Raw genomic sequence first — 19,254 nt, 5'->3', positions numbered from 1 at the left:
ATGGTTTTTGAAGGTTTGATTGCCCTATCGGACTGCGTTGAAACTAAGTGATATTAAGCAAAGTGGTATATTTCTCTGTACTGACGAGATCAATATAGTTTTTGTCCGATTCTAAAGAAACTGACAAATGAGGTCCGAGTTAAAAAAAAAATCCTTTACCTGGCAGAATAAAGAAAGTGGTAGTCTGAAACCATCTTTTTTTTTTTCTTCAGGACACCGAGAAGCAGGTGGCTTGCAAACAAGAAACGCTCACGTCTCTCAAGCAGGACTAATACATTGAACGCTTTGGTGTATGTAGTTTACAACACAAACCCCGACCTGAAAAAGTTGCACAAAGTTTATTCTCCTCTCACAATACAACCCACGACTATGTGGTATCAACCTTGGGGAGCTCCGTTTACTGAAAAGGCTACAACTTTTACAGTTACTTTTACCATGTGCAAACAAACAGCAATAGAGAACAAAAAAAGAAAATCATGTGTACACATCCTTTATTAAGTCTTGATAGAGAATTAATCTACAAATAGTTATACCTGTGAAGCAATCGTTTATACATATGACCAATGTCCATCACTGCAGTAGTCAGTGGAATACTCTCCTAGAAGACTGTTCCATCCTTTACATACACATAATGCAGAGAAAAGCAGCAAGATAAAACAAGTATTAACTTAACTCTGAAACTCATGAAAACATTTTGGACAACTATAAAGTATGATTTGGGATGCACTTCCATCCAATTCTAGTTTTTGAGCACTCTCAAGCAGAACATACTACATGTTATAAAAATTTGGATGCATGTTTCTCCAGCATGGTCTTTCTTGGTCAGTTTACGATGAGAGTTGTGTCCTCACAACAATGACAAGATTTTGATGGCAATATATACTTCAATGCCCTAATATATACTCAGGTTTCATCTTAAACATGTACCAAGAGGAATAGTGGCTTGGATCTTAAGGCCTGGACAGGAAGGGGTTTGATTCCATGAATATACTTGTACACATTAAATAACCTAGTGTTTACAACATGAGCTGGACAGTTCAGATCAATGCATCAATCTAAACCCTGGCTATGTGCCAATTTACATCTGCTTTAAGGAGTTTATAATGTGCACGTGTTTCTGTATACCATGAGCTGATAAGTGTCTTAAATCGGGGTGTTGGACGAAGAGTTAGGGCTACTTCAGGCGACTCTGCATAGGGACATCAATCCTTGCCCACCTCAGTATGAAGGCTACGGGTCAGGACATCACAAATAGCACACACAGAGCTGTAGTTGTCTAGTGGTGCTCCCCTGACAATGACACGCTGAAGGCGCCCAGTGGAGATATAAACGGAGTAACCCCGCTGTTCAACAGACTGCTCTCACAGAGTCAACTGAGATTTGCCAGAGCCACTGACACACACACATGACTCTGGCCTCATTTTCGGTCACCTAGTTCTGAACCGCACAGCCCCCAAGGTGCATTCTGGTTCAAACTGAGCACATATTCATTCTAAATATGCAAATTCCATCCCACAAGGTTTCACTGATTCAACTCTGGCCCTGGTGCACAAGTTTCCTGAGAAATAAAAAATAAAAATAAAAGGCCTGTAAATAAGCTAGTGAGGCCTGTGGCTGGCTCAGAACTATGACGAGACTCGATGGAAGAGAAATTTAAGGTGAGAGCAGCCCGCTAAACGAGCAGGGTTTAACCTCAGCAGCCGGACTGGGTGATGTCTCCACCGGAGCTCTTCGTCACCTCCAAAGTGGTAAAGATCTGAAGAGACGAAAGACAGAGGCCATACTATTCATTTTTACTATCCACTGTTTTACCTGCCCTTATCTAGGAAACTTACTATGCAAACAGTAAAATGTTCAGATATAATTTGGTCATTTTACACCTCTACAAGCCTACCTATTTAGCATTGCCAAACCACAGGAAAGTGTGTGTGTGTGTGTGTGTGTGTGTGTGTGTGGGGGGGTCACTAAACTGCTTTTGAGCCCTTACCTCAGCACAGGTAGGGTGAATGCCAATGGTGTTATCCAGCTGCTCTTTGGTGGCACCACACTTGATTGCAGCACCAAAGCCTTGTGTTACCTCACCAGCATTTGGTCCCAGGTAGTGGAAGCCGATCACTCGATCCTAAAAAGAGGTGGCATTACATTAAAACACACATGCGCACAAATACACCTTCAACTATCCATCCCTTCGTCCATTATCCAAACAGCTTATCGTGCTCTCAGGGTCGCAGGGATGCTGGAGCCTATCCCAGCAGTCACTGAGTGGCAGGCGGGGAGACACCCTGGACAGGGCGCCAGGCCATCACAGGGTCGATCTCATGACACAATTTTGTTTTCTAGATGATGAAAAACTACTACCTTAAATTTCTCACAAAACATGCCAAAAATATTCGACCTAGTATTGTTAGAAAACTAGTTTTGGTTTGATATTGTACTTTACACCTAACAGTTCAATGTGATAAACGTCAATTAATACTTAAACATGGTATTTTTCTATATGTAGGCAGAAATCATAATATATAGTGTAAAAGTCCATGATTACTGCAATATTTTACATATCGCACAGCACTTCCTTCAACACAACAACCAATTTCAACCCATTATGAGCTCAGAGACCACTGGTAGCACACAATGACTCATGTGATTCAGTTTAAGCTAATGACACTAGTCAGTAAAACAAGGGCAAATATTCAGTACAGCAATCTTACATTGTCCAGCTTATTGCAGATGAGTTTGGAATAGCATCTGTTGTTGTCCCTGTTGGGCACCGTGAACTCCAGGGGCCAAAACAGGCTGTGGAACACCTGCTCAAAGAGAGAATGGAGTGTTGGTAAATGCACTGATGGCCCATTATAAACTGAAAAAGAACAATGTACATGTTAGCAGAGTATCTTTGTTCAATATCATTAAGATCTTTTTAAACCAAAGATGAGTTCAACTTTCTTGATCAGCAGCTTATGGTGAGAAAAGTTGTACAACTTCTGTGTAATTCAGCACGCAATGCTATGTTGACTCAAAAGATGAATACAAGCCAATGACAGTTTCATTTTACTTGGAGAAAAATAAGATGGCTATAACTGAGAAATACAATAAATACCATGTTGTTTAAATAAATATATTCATTTGTGCCTGCTTAAACTGACTTCTTTATACCTTATTATTAATGAGTTTCTTATTGCTACTCCTGTGAGACACTACATTTCAGAAGTGCCAACTGTGGTTCCAGTCAGATGGAGTTTAATGTCAGGTGAACATGATACCAAATCTATTATTCAGTTAACTGAATACGTGACGCACCTCAATGTTGCCTTGCCCGTAAAGCTCAATAGCTCTGTCCTCTGATAAGCCGCAGGAGCCGTATTCAAGAGGGGTGAAAACAGTGGTGGGGACGTTGATGTAGTCGCACTGCATAAAGTAAAAACAGCCAACCCACTTTTGTTATTGGTGAAGACCCTTTAAAGGTAGAATGAGTAGGATTTATGGTTGCGGTTTGTAAACTCAACATTCAAAATTGACCCCTCCTCCCCGGCTCAACGACACCAGAAGTGCACGCCCCCTGACCAGTTACCAGAACACATCTCAGTGTACAGGCCAACTCTGAGTCGCTCTTCATTACCATCTTCTCCTTCAGTGCTTGCCAGCGAATGAAAGCCAACCCCAGATTTACTCTCGTTTTGGAACGAGCTGTCCGCTTGGCGTTTCTCACTACATTTGTGTCTTTTCGGTGCCGTGTTTGCCATTGTCGTAGCTTTTTCTTGGATGCATGCTTACAATCGCAATCTGGCAACTGGTCGCTGCATTTGTATAGAGTCCCGCTGCCCAAAGGTTAATGCCCAGAAACGTCCCATACACAGCAATATAAGAAAATACAGGTGGGAGAAAGGGTCTATGCAGATACAGACACCACCACACACATCTAGTGGGTCTAAGTGATGATTTAGAGGGATTATTTTTGTATGAGTCTATACATTGATTTTTAGGGAAATCCTACTCATTCTACGTGTAAGGCTGCAACTTCCCAAATGCAATTATTTCACCAAGATGAAAGCAACAACAACAACAACAGCAAAAGCAAGCAAATAAATAAAATGGAGCGGAGTTAAAAATGTTGCACATTTCAAATCAACTTCAGTAGTAAAATCCAGGCGATTGCAATCTAAAAGTATAACATTTTGGATTAATCCGCCCCTCGAAGGAGAAGTAATATGGCTTTACTTTCTGAGCAACAGGAATTCCTGCTCTGGTTACCCTTCTGTCACTACCTTAACTGTTGAGCCCCCATAGAGCCGTCGCGCCAGCAGTTTGCCAGCCTGGATGGCTACAGGCGTCAGCTCCCACTTGCCCTCCAGGATGTCCCCGATGGCATAGATGTGAGACACACTGGTCTGCTCCTCGTCGTTGACTGGGATTTTTCCATTCCTGATGAGGATGGGTGGGAGAGACCATCAGAAACAGTTAAAACTGTATCTAACTTTTTAACAGAAAAAAAAAAAAAAAAAAAACCTATACTTTTGTCATCTTTGATGGCAAAAAAATTCCATTCAGCAACTCCTATTATTTTTAAATACTTCTGTTTTCAACAGTTTTCTCTTGTGTAACTAAACCCAGTTTCACAGTCTGCTTGCATGCAACCTTTTGATGCTGACTAGTTTCTCTCAGGATACCAAAATAAATGGCCTACTGAACCAAACCTGCTGTCTGAAAAAGACAGGAATACTCAATCTTCCCACTTTAAAACCCTTGCCACTAGAAAACACTGACACCTACAAATCCAAAGGTTGGGTCACAGTTTGAGATCAACGCCATTTGGTCCCCGGTTTCTTTCTTCGAGATCACAATATGACAGATCAAACCAGTTTAGACCATGGATACATAATTGCAATACTAGAAACCAAAGTTTAAGTTTAACTCCATATTTTGTAAGTTAAACAAGATCACACCAGCATGATTTAAGACGGGGCTGGAACTGATTATTTATGACCAAATTGAAATAAGGCTAACTGGGTGTAAAGTTGTATTCAAACAGCTTGCGGTAGCATTTGTGTAACAGCACTAAAATCATCACTTGTTTTCTACACTTGGAAGAAATGAAATGCATTAAATAACAGTCACCAATTAGCACTTTATTCAAATCAAAAAGTTAACTAATGCTTGGTTAACATTTTTAAATGGTAATATAGACTTCCCTGGTTGTGTGTTGGATTCATAAAAATACTACTATGGTCATAAGACTGAGGCATATGACTTGGAGCACCGTCTTAAACCAGCCTCATGCTGTTGTAATCCCTGTGGCCTCACAGTCTTTGAGGGCAAGTCAAGACAGACATTCATAACACAGTAAAAAGTTATGATTACAATATTTGTGCGTTAACTTTGTAGACATGCAAGTGGGCTTTCTCATCTTACATACCAAACACCCCACTTTCCTTTGGCAAACTAATGCAACCTGACACACACACTAACCCATAGTGAGAGCCATGCAATGGCAATTCTGCTGATTCATCATGACTATGAAGAATGTTAAAGTCACAGACACACAACCTCATTGGGACAGTGGTATAATAAAAATGAAAGAAGTAGGAAGAAGACTATAAAGAAGCTGTGTGAGAAAAAGTAAAAACTTACTTGGGGTTGACTTTGACCCCTGCTTTGTCAAGGCCAAGCTTGTCTGTGCATGCATCTCGACCAACTGCTATCAGCACCTGTAGAACAAAGAAGCTGAACCTTGAGATTAGAGAAAAATGAAATAAAACTTGTGGAGTCATTCCTGCAATGATGTTACATGTGTTTGTTTTTTTGACACATGAGGCAATAGAGTCATTTTAAAACTGAAAGTATACACACTGCAGCTCCATTATTGCTCAAGCGGTCAGTACTTGAGACAGAAGTAAAGACTATTAAGAGTTATGGAAAAGACAAGAATAGGTGAATTGAAAGTGGGACTCAACACACAGTGCTGTATTCTCCCTCGATGAGCTCATCGCTCTCTGTGGACTTAGCTGTCACCTTCAGCCTGCCGGGAGTGCCTGCTTCTAGCTCCTCTACCTGCACGCATGTGCACACACACACGCACACACACACACATAAAATGTCTTATGAAAAGAAAACATTCCGTTGCAAATGGCATAACAATACAATTAATTAGTTGAAATAGTGCCAATAGTAATGCTTCAAAAGCCAGCAATCAAGAATGGTTTCTACTTGTGGCAGCACAAGCAGAGCTGATAAAATATGTAACAGTCAAATTCATTTGTCAGCTCAACACAATTTCATAGCTGTCAGGGTTTCCAGGACAAGTTTTGTACGGTTATAAACAGCTTAAAATCTGATGACTTTTTACGTATATTCAGACATGGCCTTGACTAACTTAGCAACTGGTACACCAGTGCAGTAGTCATGTGTGCAGTCATAAGCTGAAAAATAAATAGAACATGCATTGGAAAATATGTTCTCCGAGTGGAAAACTCCTTTGGATTATAGAATTTAATGAAGTTAGATCATGCTGATAATTTCTATAATCTACTGAAATTGTCACTCCTTGATTTCTAACAGATATGCCTACCGTCTTCACACACTCACCTTTATAGGGACGTATTTGCGAAGGAACTTGATGCCGTGTTCTTCCATGTGCTCACCAGCACGGTTAGCCATGTCTTGGTCAAAGCCCCTAAGTAGAATGGACCTGACCATGACGGTTACGTCCAGACCTAGGCCTGCCAGGAAGCCACCACACTCCAAGGCCACATAGGATGCCCCGATCACGAGAGTCTTCCCCGGACAGTAGGGAAGGGAAAACAGGTCATCGCTGGCGGACAATTGAACACACAGGTCAGCCATGGCATTGTGAAAAAATAAAACTTTAAACTATGGAGAGTAAAATTATCAGTATTTTTCATGTCAGTACTTATAACTTTTAAAGCCATACATTTTAAATTATCAGTACTTTTCACTTTTAAAGTCATACATTTTTTTTTAAAAATGTATGGCTTTAAATGTATTTTTTATGTATTCTTTAAAGCCATACACTTTAAAATTATCAGTACTTTTCACGTTTAAAGTCATACATTCACTAAAGGCATTTCATATTAGAGCAATGCACTGATTTGTAAGGTGATTACGGCCATATATACAAGATTGAGGAAAAGTAAAGGTCTATATTAAAGTGGGGTACATTTTATGTTTTTATATCATACTGTGGCTTTCCAGAAGTGTTTCCTATGTATTCAAATCTGAAAATTCAAATTTTGGTCGATGTACGTATGTTTTAGAATCAAAATGCTATTTTCCCAAGCCCTTCTAAAAACTTTTTCTGCACTGTTTAACTCTTCCGTCACTCTCCATGCTTACACTGTCAGCGAACTGCATGTGTTTGTGTGTGTGTGTGGTGGTGGTGGGGGTATCAGCGCTAACCCGCATCACTGCTTTTTGGTAATGGCTGAGAGAGCGTTTCCATTTAAACAAACAGGAAAACAACGCAGATGGCGTCACCCTTTTAAGTCACAAAATATCACAGAGGAGCACAGACAAGACCTGCAGCCTAAAGAGTTTGGTAAGACCACATGACATGTAAATTGTCAGCACAGCAGCATAATCACTGGGGAATAATGTTAGATAACACTTTGTTAGAAAACTATAGAGATTCAATGGCAATTGAATGGAGGCCCTGGGACGAGACCTCCTGGGGAGTATAGTAAGAGTGTAAATCCTTAAGGGTGCGCTTGTGTTTTCAGTGATTACACTTGGCCCACACAAACTACAGCATAAAGCATTCAATCTAGCCTCTAGCATTTTAGCTATAGTTCTAATAAGAAGCTTTAGAGAGGGCATTCAATAGGATTTGTGGTATAAATCCACTCTGCATGCATGCTGTGCTCGGGCATCGTGTTCAAAATAATTTCTTATAGCACCTTTCTTACAGAGCTGAACAATTTTCAAAGTTTTAGTCAAAAGTAATACAAAAAGGAATAAATTCAACAACTATAATTTCAGGTATGGTAAGCATGATAAACTGACAACCAATCAAGATGGAAGATGTTAGTTAAAAGCAAGATTGCGAAAGTGACTTTCAAGTTGACTTAAAGAGGACAGGCTGTGAAGATTAATTTCCTTAGCAGGGGCCCTGATTGCAAAGGCTTAACAACCTTGTCTTTAAACTAACCTTTGGATCAGTTAAAAGGGTTTGACAGCCTAAGACTGCTTTGGCACATTAGGAGATAAAAGCTGCGAAACATAGGTAGAGCAAAACCACCTATTTGCTCCAAATTAACAACTAACATTTTAGTGTAAAGACACAAAAATGGGACATGAATTATTACTTTTAATTCATATTAAAAGCCTCACTGAAGCATCCTGATTAAGTTGCAGAAGATACTATAGGACTTTATGGTTGGGGCCCGAATAGTAGGAGGTACAACAGCCAACACAAAGTGAGAAAGACAACCACATCTTTTTAATTAGACATGATGAAACTGATCAACAGCTGTTTGGATATTGCTTTTCAAAATCAGGAGTAGAGTCAAAAATGACTTCTCAATTTCTGGTAGCCACTTTCTGACCTGGTGATGCAGTACTCTTTGTCTCCAGGGATGCCAAGGTAGCGCGGCCTCTCTCCCGTGGCCAGGACAAACTTGGCTGCTGTGTAGAAGGCCTCTTTCCCACGCTTGTTTGTCGCCTAAAGGGGAAGGCACAGAATTAAATAAAAGATTGATTGTCCCTTACCACAACATAAAGAAAGCTGACAGATTTGTTTTCAAAAGACATGGAACTACAGCCATTGGCAGCAGCAATGCCAGTTAAACATTTGTTTGATTCTTTTGTCAACGGGTCCAAAAGCAAACAAGCCATTTGGTTCCACTGCATACAGAAGTGATAAGACTACACCGATTAACTTGATATTCATGACAATTCTTATATAATGAGTATACCTGCAATAGAGAGAACTAACCTTAATTTTGTGTGGCTCGATAAACTCTGCATAGGAGTTGACGTAGTTGACATTCTTGTCTCTCAGCGCCACCCTATATCCCCAGTTCAGTGAGCCAATGTAGTTGTTCACAGCAGTTTTCATCGTTTCCCAGTTGTGCTTCACTGAACACAAGAAGAGAGATGTCAGTGGGAGCCATCACTACACTGTAGGACCACCTGGTTCTCAGGCAGCCTCGAGTCATTTTTCCACATAGTCACAAAATAAATGGCAATACCGATGCAAAAAGGAGTTGTCTGACTAAGTCGAGTCAAGCAAACTGGTCTGATATACCACGGAAGGTTGTTGTGATTTCCCCCCTTCGTGACCTCCTGGACCTGTTGCTGACCTCTGAACCCTCACCTGTCTCCTCAAACTCCCAGCCAAATGCTCTAGCATCCTGCAGGGCCGTGCCCAGCAAGGCTGTTTGGTGCATCAGCTTCTTGGGTATGCAGCCCACATTTACACAGGTTCCACCAAGACCTGATTGTCACGAGAAAACAAGTGACCCATTAAATGCAATAGGACCCAATATGAAGAAATTTTAGCTAAATATGGTGCTGTGATTAATTTCAAAAAATACGCAACATGTCTTCTTCTTACCCCATGTGGTTCCTTTTGGTGTAGGCACGACATAGTCCAATACCATAACCTTCTTCCCCATATTAGCCGCTTCCTGTTGCAAAAAAAAAAAAAAAAAAAAAAACCGATAATGAGCAACATGGACTCGCACGTCTCATTTGCTCTTCATAAATTCATCTAAAGATCATGATATGGCTTTTTGGCAGCTTATTTGCAACTGACATGGTGTTTTTTTTTCTATTAAGTGGGATTTTTTTTTTTAAACGTCATCTCCCTCTCACCTTTGAGCAAGCCAGGCCTCCAGAGCCTCCACCGATGACAATGAGATCGTAGTCGTACACCTCATTCTTTCCATTCAGCATCTGCTGCAGCACACCGTCTTTATGAGCCTAGAACAAACAGGCAGGGAGATGTTTCGTGTCCATGAAGACAAAGACAGCTTCATCATATCATATCTCTAAGGCTGAACAGAATTTACATAGCTGATGTGAATGTGATGAATTTTATTTCATCATTAGCCAGTGAAGGTAGTTTAGTCCCTGATATAACGATGGGACAAATTTATTTGATAATTTTTTAATCCACTCCAAAATAAATGCATGGTCTATAAATGACCACAATATGCAAAAGCTCCTCAAATATGGTTTAAACTTGGAAAAAGGAGAAAAACAATCAAGTCTTATAACAGCAATTTTGGTTATTTTGTGGAGAGGAGAAAAACCGGTCCATGTTTCAGACCAACCATTTTTATGTAAATACAGCTTTGACTAGTAGATTGAGCTCTAAATACCACTTGAACTAAATAGGTCCCCTCAAACCTCATTCCTGGAAATAGAACAAGCCACTTGATTGTGTACCATCAACGGGTAATCACAGCCCAGGATATGTACAACATTTAGTTTATGATGAAAGTATGAGAATCAAAGAGCAACATTTTCTTGAAGAAAATAAGGGCAAATTCACATTGTGAGAGCAGCACTATATGTAGATGATAAAAGTTCTTCATGGCTTCTTACCTGCATTGTCTTATCACAGCCCCCAATGTGCGTCTTATTGACAAAGACACTGGGAACGGTTTTCTGCCCGGTCATCTCAAGAAGCAATTCCTGGTAGCTGGATCCATCCTCTAAAAAAACAGATCAATGTTGTTAAGAATTGCATCATAGAATACACTCATCCATTCTGCCTTGAAGAGCAAAATGGTTCAAGTTTATCTACATAGTGTGAATGTTATTACTGTTAGCCCAAGATTTTCACATTATGTGCCATTAAAGTGATACTGACATCAAAATCTGAAAATTCCTACTGATAGGCTATGTTCTGAGTTGGAATGTGACCACGGAGAAATTCAGTGGCCAAAACAGCGTGTCTGCGGCCACTCAAGAGAGATCTGTGATTGACTGTAGATGGTGTCCAATGACAAATTGTGCCGGTGGATATGTAGACACCTGTCAATTTGCATATAGGGTTACACAGCCCTCTATACTACGTATGAGAGCTATGGATAACTGGATCCATCTCAAATGTCACCGCGCTACTGCTCATGTTTAAAACCCTAAAATAAAAACTTTATATCCACGTACCTGTGTGTTATTGTTGTTTGTAACAGATTTTGAGTTATGAAGTCAAAATACTCACCGAATTGTGATATTAATCGACGTTTATCGGTCAGTTATCATGTCGACGGACATAAGCGGTATGAGCAGTAGCGCGGTGACATCAGGAAGACAGTAGCCAATAGCTTGGAATTCATAAAACCACACCAATTTTTGGTTATGATTCAAACTCCCAATGTTAAAAAATGTGTTCAGAAAGGGCATGTCAGTCTCTCTTTAAGCTCTCAAGCATTAAACTGCACACTGACCAAATCTCCAAACATCTGTCAATACTACGTACAATATACACTGACATGTTATACTGGTTAATTTATAAGATCAATATTTAATGCCTTAAAAAAAGTAAAACAATTAACGAAGGCAGACAAGAGAGATTGGCTTTTAAAGACCCCCTTCGATGAAAATCAAGTCTTTAACCTTGTCAATGTGTCCATGTCGTGTGTTAGGGTAATGTTACAAGACATATTAGGAGCAACTTGAGCATTTAATGACATGGCCGAGCGCATCTGCTTTGAAACAGCAGTGTACTCAAAAAAACAGATTCAGTCAGGCAGGATTTCATACCTCACAAACCTAAGGAACCCATCCCATTAACGGATGGGGTGGTGCTTTACATATCGTTATGTGCACCCACTTTGGCGACACGAAAGAGGACAAGCCAAGCTATTTATCGTAATTTTTCCAGCTACAAGTTTCACTACTTTCAAAACATGGCAGAGACATGTTTTGTTTCGGCTGCAAATTTACAAAAGGAGAAACAGTGAGCTTTAATTATTACCAAAGGATCCAAAAATCCACGAGAAATGGGTGCAGTTTATTTGGAAAAGTCACAATGTCCTATCACAACTTCCAGAGAAAATGTGGGTTTGCAGTAGGTAATTTCAAGAGTACTGTTTTGAAAATTTATCACAAAAACAAATGGTTTTTGCCACAAAACTTATATTGAAGCCCGACACTGCACAACTCATTTATCCTGGGGGCACAGCGAGTAGGAGCCAACATGTTGGTCAACCAGTATTCTTTCTCTTTCTCCTGAGATTGTTAAGGACAAGACTAGTGAACCCAGTTGCAAAACACAGAAAGTGACGAAGGCGAGTTGGGGAAAAGGGGTTTATTGAGGATGGCAGGCGGTGGAGAGGTGATGGCATACAAGCGGAGGTGGATAGCAGAGCTGGGCAGTGCCGGACGAAGGAGCGAGCGTGGCTGGACTGCGCCGAGCTAAGGGACCAGTAGGCGAAGTAGCCAGGCAGGCAGACGATAAGACAGGCCGGCGAACTGGAGAGTGGCAATACTAAACACAACGAATGGGGATTAGACTAACAAGCAACAACATTAGGAAAATACTCTGAAAGATTTGCAGAGCAGCTGAGCGCATGAGACTAACATAGTAGCTCAAGCAATAATCTGGCAATGAGTGGTTGAAGAGCCGGGTTACTCATGCTGCTTGGGTTGATGCGCTTGATGGAAAGTAGGTGTGTGGCTGATCGGGATGGGTACCGAAACCCGGTATTAAATGGACACTGGTGCTAAATCATTAACAACCATATTATTGATAAGCTCCGACATTAACGGTTCTGCTATTGGTATTAGAAAAATAAAGAAAACAAATTTCCTATTTAGGCTACATAAACATTATCTTGCACCTTTTATCTCACTAACTCAGTTTCTAATCTGCAATGAGATTAAGACATTTGTCTATGGTGCATTTTAGCAATTCACAATCCAGAAGTGAGATCTCTCTGAGCCTGTCGTATGTGCGAGTTGAGGGGCAGGGCCAGCTCTCTCTGCACGTACGCACGCGCGCGCGCGCGCGCGCACACACACACACACACACACACACACACACACACACACACACACACACACACACTGCTCTTATTGACAATGGTGGAGAGAACTAAACGGCCAAAAGTCTGGTTATACTTCTATTGCGTTGATGCTGACAAGCTCACTGCCACAAGTGCAACAAGTCTTTTGCATGCAAGGGTGGAAACACAAGCAATCTTTTGAAACATCTAGCAAAAGTATCTTTATGCATGCTCAATAATCCAGATAAGAAGGGCATCCGGGTAGCGTGGCAGTCTATTCCGTTGCCTACCAACACAGGGATCACCGGTTCGAATCCCCATGTTACTGCCGGCGTGGTCGGGCGTCCCTACAGACACAATTGAATGTGTCTGCAGATGGGAAGCTAGATGTGGGTATGTGTCCTGGCGCTGCACTAGCATCGCCTCTGGTCGGTCGGGGCGCTTGTTCAGGGGGAGGGGGGGGGAATAGCGTGACCCCCCCCATCACTACGTTCCCCTAGCGAAACTCCTCACTGTCAGATGCAAACAAGCGGCTGGCGACTCCACATGTATCAGAGGAGACATGTGGTAGTCTGCAGCCCTCCCCGGATCGGCAGAGGGGGTGGAGCAGAGACCAGAAAGGCTCAGAAAGAGTGGGGTAATTGGCCGGATACAATTGGGGAGAAAAGGGGGGGGGTCCAGATAGAAAATAACAGGAAGTTTGAATCAGTTCATCTGGACATTTCTGTTGATGAAGCAGTGGAGATTGTCTGTATGAAATTACAAAACAACCCCACCCTTAGCAATAGGACCACCCTTAACACTGACCAACTATGTCTGCTCCTGAAGCTGTGTCTTCAGTCCACATACTTCACATACAGAGGGCAGTACTATAGGCAGAGGCATGGGTGTGCTATGGGTTCCCCAGTTTCACCTATAGTGTCCAACTTATACATGGAGGAAGTGGGAAAAGAGGGCTCTGATGTGCTATCCAGGGGCACCATCTAGCCATTGGTTCAGATTTGTGAACGACACCAGGATAGAAATTAAATGTCAGGATGTAGCACATTTCACTGACCACATTAACTCTGTGGACAACCACATCTAGTTCACCAGGGAGGATGTAAAAAATGACAGCTTAACCTTCTTAAGACTGAAATTGCAATTGGTGATGACGGACATTTGATTGCTGATGTTTACCATAAACCAACACGTACTGATCAGTACTCAAGGTTTGACTGTCATCATCCACTGGAGCACAAACTAGGAGTCATCAGGACGCTGTACCATCAAGCTGGCAATGTCCCCACCGCCAACACAGCGGCCAGGGAAGGGAGAAATCCCATATTAAACAGGCCCTGGTTAAGTGTAGTTACCCTAACTGGGCATCTGTCAAAGCCAGGTAGATGCCCAACAGTGCACCAGTCAATCGAGGCAGGAGTTTCGGAACAGTTGAGATGTGAATTTTCCAAACATTGCATCTCAGTTGCTTTCAAACCCCAAAACACGGTGCGCAGGGTCCGAAATTAACACTCACCACCCACCAAATGCGAGTAGATTTTCTGACTTGCGAGTAAATCTCAGAAGCCTACCCACCACATGGTGAGTAACAACAAAAGTGAAATCCAACCACTTAACCCCCCCCTCCCATCGCTCTCGCTCTCTCTCCTTAGCAACAACAATAACATAGCAACAACAATAACAGAAATTAACCAACCAAAGTGCATTAGAACAATAACATAACAACAATAATAGAAACTAACAAATCAAAGTGCATTAGAATGTTGCTAGACGCTACTGGCGGGTAACTTTACACACACACACACACACTCGAGAGGAACAATGACAGCAGCACCCGTCAAACTCGGTACTAGCCTACTCTAATCTTTTAACTAACGTTAGCGAGCAACACCAGTTATGTGGCGATATTTAGAAGATGCAAAACCACCATCAAAAAGACAACCATGCCCCGAAAAGGAGGAAGAAGCCACCATCACCACCAAACCGGAAAAAAGAAAGTTTAGTGAAAAGTGGCGGTATGACAATAAAGGAGCTGCAAGAGGCTGGCTGGAGTATAATGCACGGACCGTGATAATGAGCTGCTCCGTCTGTCACCAGGATGCCAATAACCGTAACAATTCATTTGTCATCAGTAACAAGATAATGAAGGTAGAAAACATCAAGGAACATGAGACCTCCAGATGTCACACTACCTGTATGAATGCCTCTCGGGCTCAATCGGAGCCTCTACTCGCAACATCCTCCGTAAAGGCGCTAATAGCCATGTCCGAGCAGACCAGCATGAAAATGCAGAACATGTTTAGGACTGTGCATGCCGTTGGCAAGAAGGCGAGACCACTCTCCGACTTGGAATGGATATGCGAGTAAGTGAATTTAGTTGTCATCTCAAAATATCTTTATACAGCGTAAACAAAGTGCTGGCTGTAGCTAACGTTAGCCAGCCAGCACTAGTATGTGACACCTAGCTTACACCAATGTTAGCTGTGTGTTAGCCTCAACACCACAAAACAGCGGTCTAGGCATCGGCTTTGTGTCGATGCAGTTGCCCACTGGGGACCGGGGTTCGCGCCCCGGTCTCACTGGATCCGACTATGTCCGGACTCGGTGAAGCAGCAATAATTGGTCGCGCTGTCTTCGGGAGGGGGAGCGGGGTCGGCTTGTGTTCGTCACATGAATGCGTCTTTGTGCGTGTCGGAAAAAGCAGTGGTTCGGCCTGGATTCTCGAAGGCCGGCAGTCTCGAAGGAGACGTCTCCTTCGAGACTGCCGGCCGGAGAGATGCAGTTAGCGAACGCATGCAGTACGGGGATGGGTGTTTGGACTAAAATAGGGAGCAATTAGCCACTAAATTGGGAGAAAAATCAGAAATACATTTATAGGGGAAAAGAACTGATTGGTGGTCCAACCTCAACTCAGACACACTCTCGGATCTACTGATGGTGCAGCTGTAATCTCCCGAGATCAGGGAGTATGACCCAACCAGTGCTGTTGATCTGTGGCACCAAGACGCGGAAGGGAGCTAAGAGTACATCTGTCGCCATCTTACAATGCTGTGATTGCAACCACTCCCCAATCCTCTGTGAATAGTAGACATTGCCATTGTACCTCTAGTTAATGGTCACGGGCGTAAGGCTGTCGAAATGTGATTTACAATGATTAACTTATTCTCACGTGTATTACACAAAGATTCGACATGGGGCTGTTTGAGACTATTGACATTAAGCAGACCAGTGACAGACCTTAAGTCAGTATGCAGATAACGGACTGTCGACAGCAGTGGAATGGTCACCAGAAACTACAAAGCTATTTTCTTGCACCTAACATTGCCATTTCCATGATTACTACGTGAGAATGAATCAAGAGCCTCTGAATGGCACACAAGCTTTTTATATCAACACGGCCGAATGGGTCTCCATGTTAACTGTTCCGAATAGATTTAATCATTTCGGCACATGCCAGGCTAACCACATGCATAAAAATCCATGGTGTTCAAAGCGTTTTCCTTTACAAGGTAGAGAGCGGAACCACGGTTCATCTAACAAGAGCAACACATTATTAGCTGATTAACGTAGTCAAACCAAAGGCTTCTGTTATCTATTACCGTTGCGTTTCTAATGTTGTAGAGGGTTATACATAAAATACATTAGCATTTTGATAAGTCCACTTGTATCTGACCCTCCCCAATTTGCTCTTCTTCAGAACTGTTGTCCGTTTCATACATGCATGGCTGAATTACTTACCGCGTACCAAGCGGCTGGGGGGGTAGGGGAGATTTGAATTGTGGTAGGGGATAATTTGCATATTCATAGACTGGATTTTTTTTGGAGGGTGAAGGTGATGTGGTTTTAACAAGATAATTGAACTTATTTTGCAGGAAAAAAAACAAATGTATTGCATCAAGCAGTATTTTATACATCATAAAACATGATTGGGAGGGGTCTTTAAATAGGAATGGACTATAACCACAATATCTATGGTGAATGACTCAGCATATTTTCTGTTGCTGCAAAGTGAAAACTGGACAGAACACTCCTAAGGTCAAACATCAACAACCTAGCAATGTAAAAAAGAAAATTCTCATACTGTGCTGGTGGAGAATACTCTCAAATTTGAGAAGTCAATTATGTCAACTCAACCTTTTCAAAACAAGACAACAAAACAATACACTATCCCTCTGCTGACTCACGTCCACCATGTCGGAACATGATCACTTGTGTCCAAAACACAGAACTGTGATGATTAAATTACACGTTACCATTAGAAAGAGGACAAATATATTGAATAAGCAGTAGATACATACAAACTTTACTTTTATGTTTGCTTGTTTTCCCCCCAGCAAACAACAATCCATCGTTCACTCTGTGCTGTGTGCAGGAACATAATCTATACAGCCGAGTTCAATATGGCATACAGAGGTCTGAGGAAGACCACTTCCATTTTTCCTAGTTGATACAGAATAACTCAAAACTCAACGAATAATTGCTTCCACTTTTGCTGTCATCTGCTGTTATTATTCATCGAGAAGATCTAGTAAAAAGGGAGCATTTCAAAAATACCACTAAACTGAATCATTTATAAAAGCTTTTACTTTTAAGATTAGGTGCGTCAATTAGTTGCTTTCCACTGGAGTAACAATATACCACTGACTTTATATTACACAGTCAAATATCAGTTATTTTGAGAAACTAGGTTTTCTGGCAATTGAGTAGCGTTCATAAGTTAATTATTCTTACCGATCAAATCCAATTCCACCACATTGCACTTGACGTTCAGCTCTTGGAACAGATCTTTCACCTGGAGAAGAGGACAGTGTTGGTAAATCGTGCTACGTATCTAAGATTTTACCAATACCCGCTTTTATTAAATACTTAGTCACGATTAAGTTCATCGGAGCCCACTTATAGCGAAAATTGTAATTTCGCCGTTGTTAGTTCCTCATTAGCAACACTTAATTCTTCACTCGTATTACCCAGCAAATAGACTAAGCCCGAACCTATTTCGCGGGACAGTTTCGCGCGACATGGTTATCCAAAAGACTGGCGGGTACATTTTCAGCAAGGGGGTAAATGACCTTACCTTGACACAATACGGACAGTAACTTTTGCTGAACACCATCACTTGATTGGAATCGATAAGTCCCTGTATTCGGGATCTGAGTTCGTTCCTCCCGGTGTCATTTTCGACGGGAGGCATTTTCTAAGTGTATTTCCGTCTAGCTTGCCTTACGAGCAAGCTTTAAAAGACGACAAGAGGAAGAATATCGAAAAAGTCTTTGAATTATTCACCCCCGCTTAAATTTAGTTTGTCTTAAATTTGATATTCGGCGTGATCCCGCGAACAGGAAATTACTGTAAAGAAGTTCCGTATTTGCGAGTCCACCCTTCGCTGTTCACCAGCGCCAAATCTATCGCCCGCTTGAGTTGAAATGTCTTAGCATAAGTCTTGGGTCGTTCCTTTCAAAGCGCCCGATTTGGTCACCATTGTTCGCCGGTTTCATCGTTTCCTATATATCTGACACAATAAACTCCGCCCGCTTTTGCAGTCTGCTGCTTAAAAACGTTGACACTGTCACAGGCGTCTACAAAAAAAAAACTCGGGGGGCGTCTATTCACATGCCACTATATTATGGTGAATATCTTTTGTCAAAACATCCAGTAGTAAATAGAAATAAAGTTTTGAAATCCCATGTTTGCCTGTCAAATTGATTTTGTAAATTGTCCAAATTTCGCGCTTCCTTTGAATTTGGTTGGGGACCTACAGGCACTATTTCGAGACTGCAAAATATAGGCACGCGGCAACGGGAAGTCAAACTTAGAAATGAGAGAAGACGTTATAGCCGATCATTAAACGTGCAGTAAATCAAGTATGCATTTTATTACTTGACATTCCTATCAATAATATGTCATGTCAAGGTTGAGTTATTCTTAAATATGAGCCCCAAATGATCTGTGTCGTAGCGTCATCTGCTGGTACGAGTGCTAAAATGCAGACGGCTGGTTGGGGATTCCCCAGTCTTCGATCTTTCCCCCCGAGCCTTTGAAGGCTTGTTCATGCACAAATCTATACTATCCGGGATAGTAGAAAACCCATATGCTAATTTCTTGGTGCAGGACAAGGACTTTATCAATCTAACCTACCAAACATCGAAGATCAGCGTGATATAGACTTTTTCCTACAGCTATAAACCCAGACTCATCAGAATCCGAATCGTCTTTATTTGGCCATATGTTCGCACATACATGGACTTTGACTTCGGTTTAGTAGCTCTCAATGTACTTACATAGAATA

At 41.7% G+C, this 19,254-nt stretch overlaps 1 protein-coding gene across 1 annotated transcript; it reads right to left on the bottom strand.

Moving 5' to 3' along the window:
- Positions 1-322: 322 nt before the first annotated feature.
- On the bottom strand, positions 323-18,487 carry txnrd3 (thioredoxin reductase 3). The gene is made up of 16 exons (XM_056272767.1): positions 18,043-18,487; positions 17,700-17,760; positions 10,561-10,670; positions 9,826-9,933; positions 9,566-9,638; positions 9,326-9,445; positions 8,945-9,087; positions 8,556-8,671; positions 6,580-6,805; positions 5,953-6,045; positions 5,626-5,702; positions 4,263-4,419; positions 3,298-3,405; positions 2,709-2,804; positions 1,988-2,122; positions 323-1,756 (listed from the first exon to the last, which is right to left on the bottom strand). Exons 1-16 carry the CDS (start codon positions 18,157-18,159, stop codon positions 1,694-1,696), a joined length of 1,803 nt encoding a protein of 600 aa, XP_056128742.1. The 5' UTR covers positions 18,160-18,487; the 3' UTR covers positions 323-1,693.
- Positions 18,488-19,254: the final 767 nt, after the last annotated feature.

Source organism: Lampris incognitus, chromosome 2 (genome assembly GCF_029633865.1).
Source record: "Lampris incognitus isolate fLamInc1 chromosome 2, fLamInc1.hap2, whole genome shotgun sequence".
NCBI classification, from domain to species: domain Eukaryota; kingdom Metazoa; phylum Chordata; class Actinopteri; order Lampriformes; family Lampridae; genus Lampris; species Lampris incognitus.
Note: the sequence above shows the minus strand (reverse complement) of the source record. Positions and strands in the feature narration are given on the sequence as shown.

Coding starts and splice junctions, on each gene's coding strand:
- txnrd3 (XM_056272767.1), bottom strand. CDS start 18,159: ATGCCTCCCGTCGAAAATGACACCGGGAGGAACGAACTCAGATCCCGA. Junction 4,420..5,625: donor GGGGTCAAAGTCAACCCCAA/GTAAGTTTTTAC, acceptor CATCCTCATCAG/GAATGGAAAAATCCCAGTCA. Junction 3,406..4,262: donor ATGGGGGCTCAACAGTTAAG/GTAGTGACAGAA, acceptor TACTTTATGCAG/TGCGACTACATCAACGTCCC.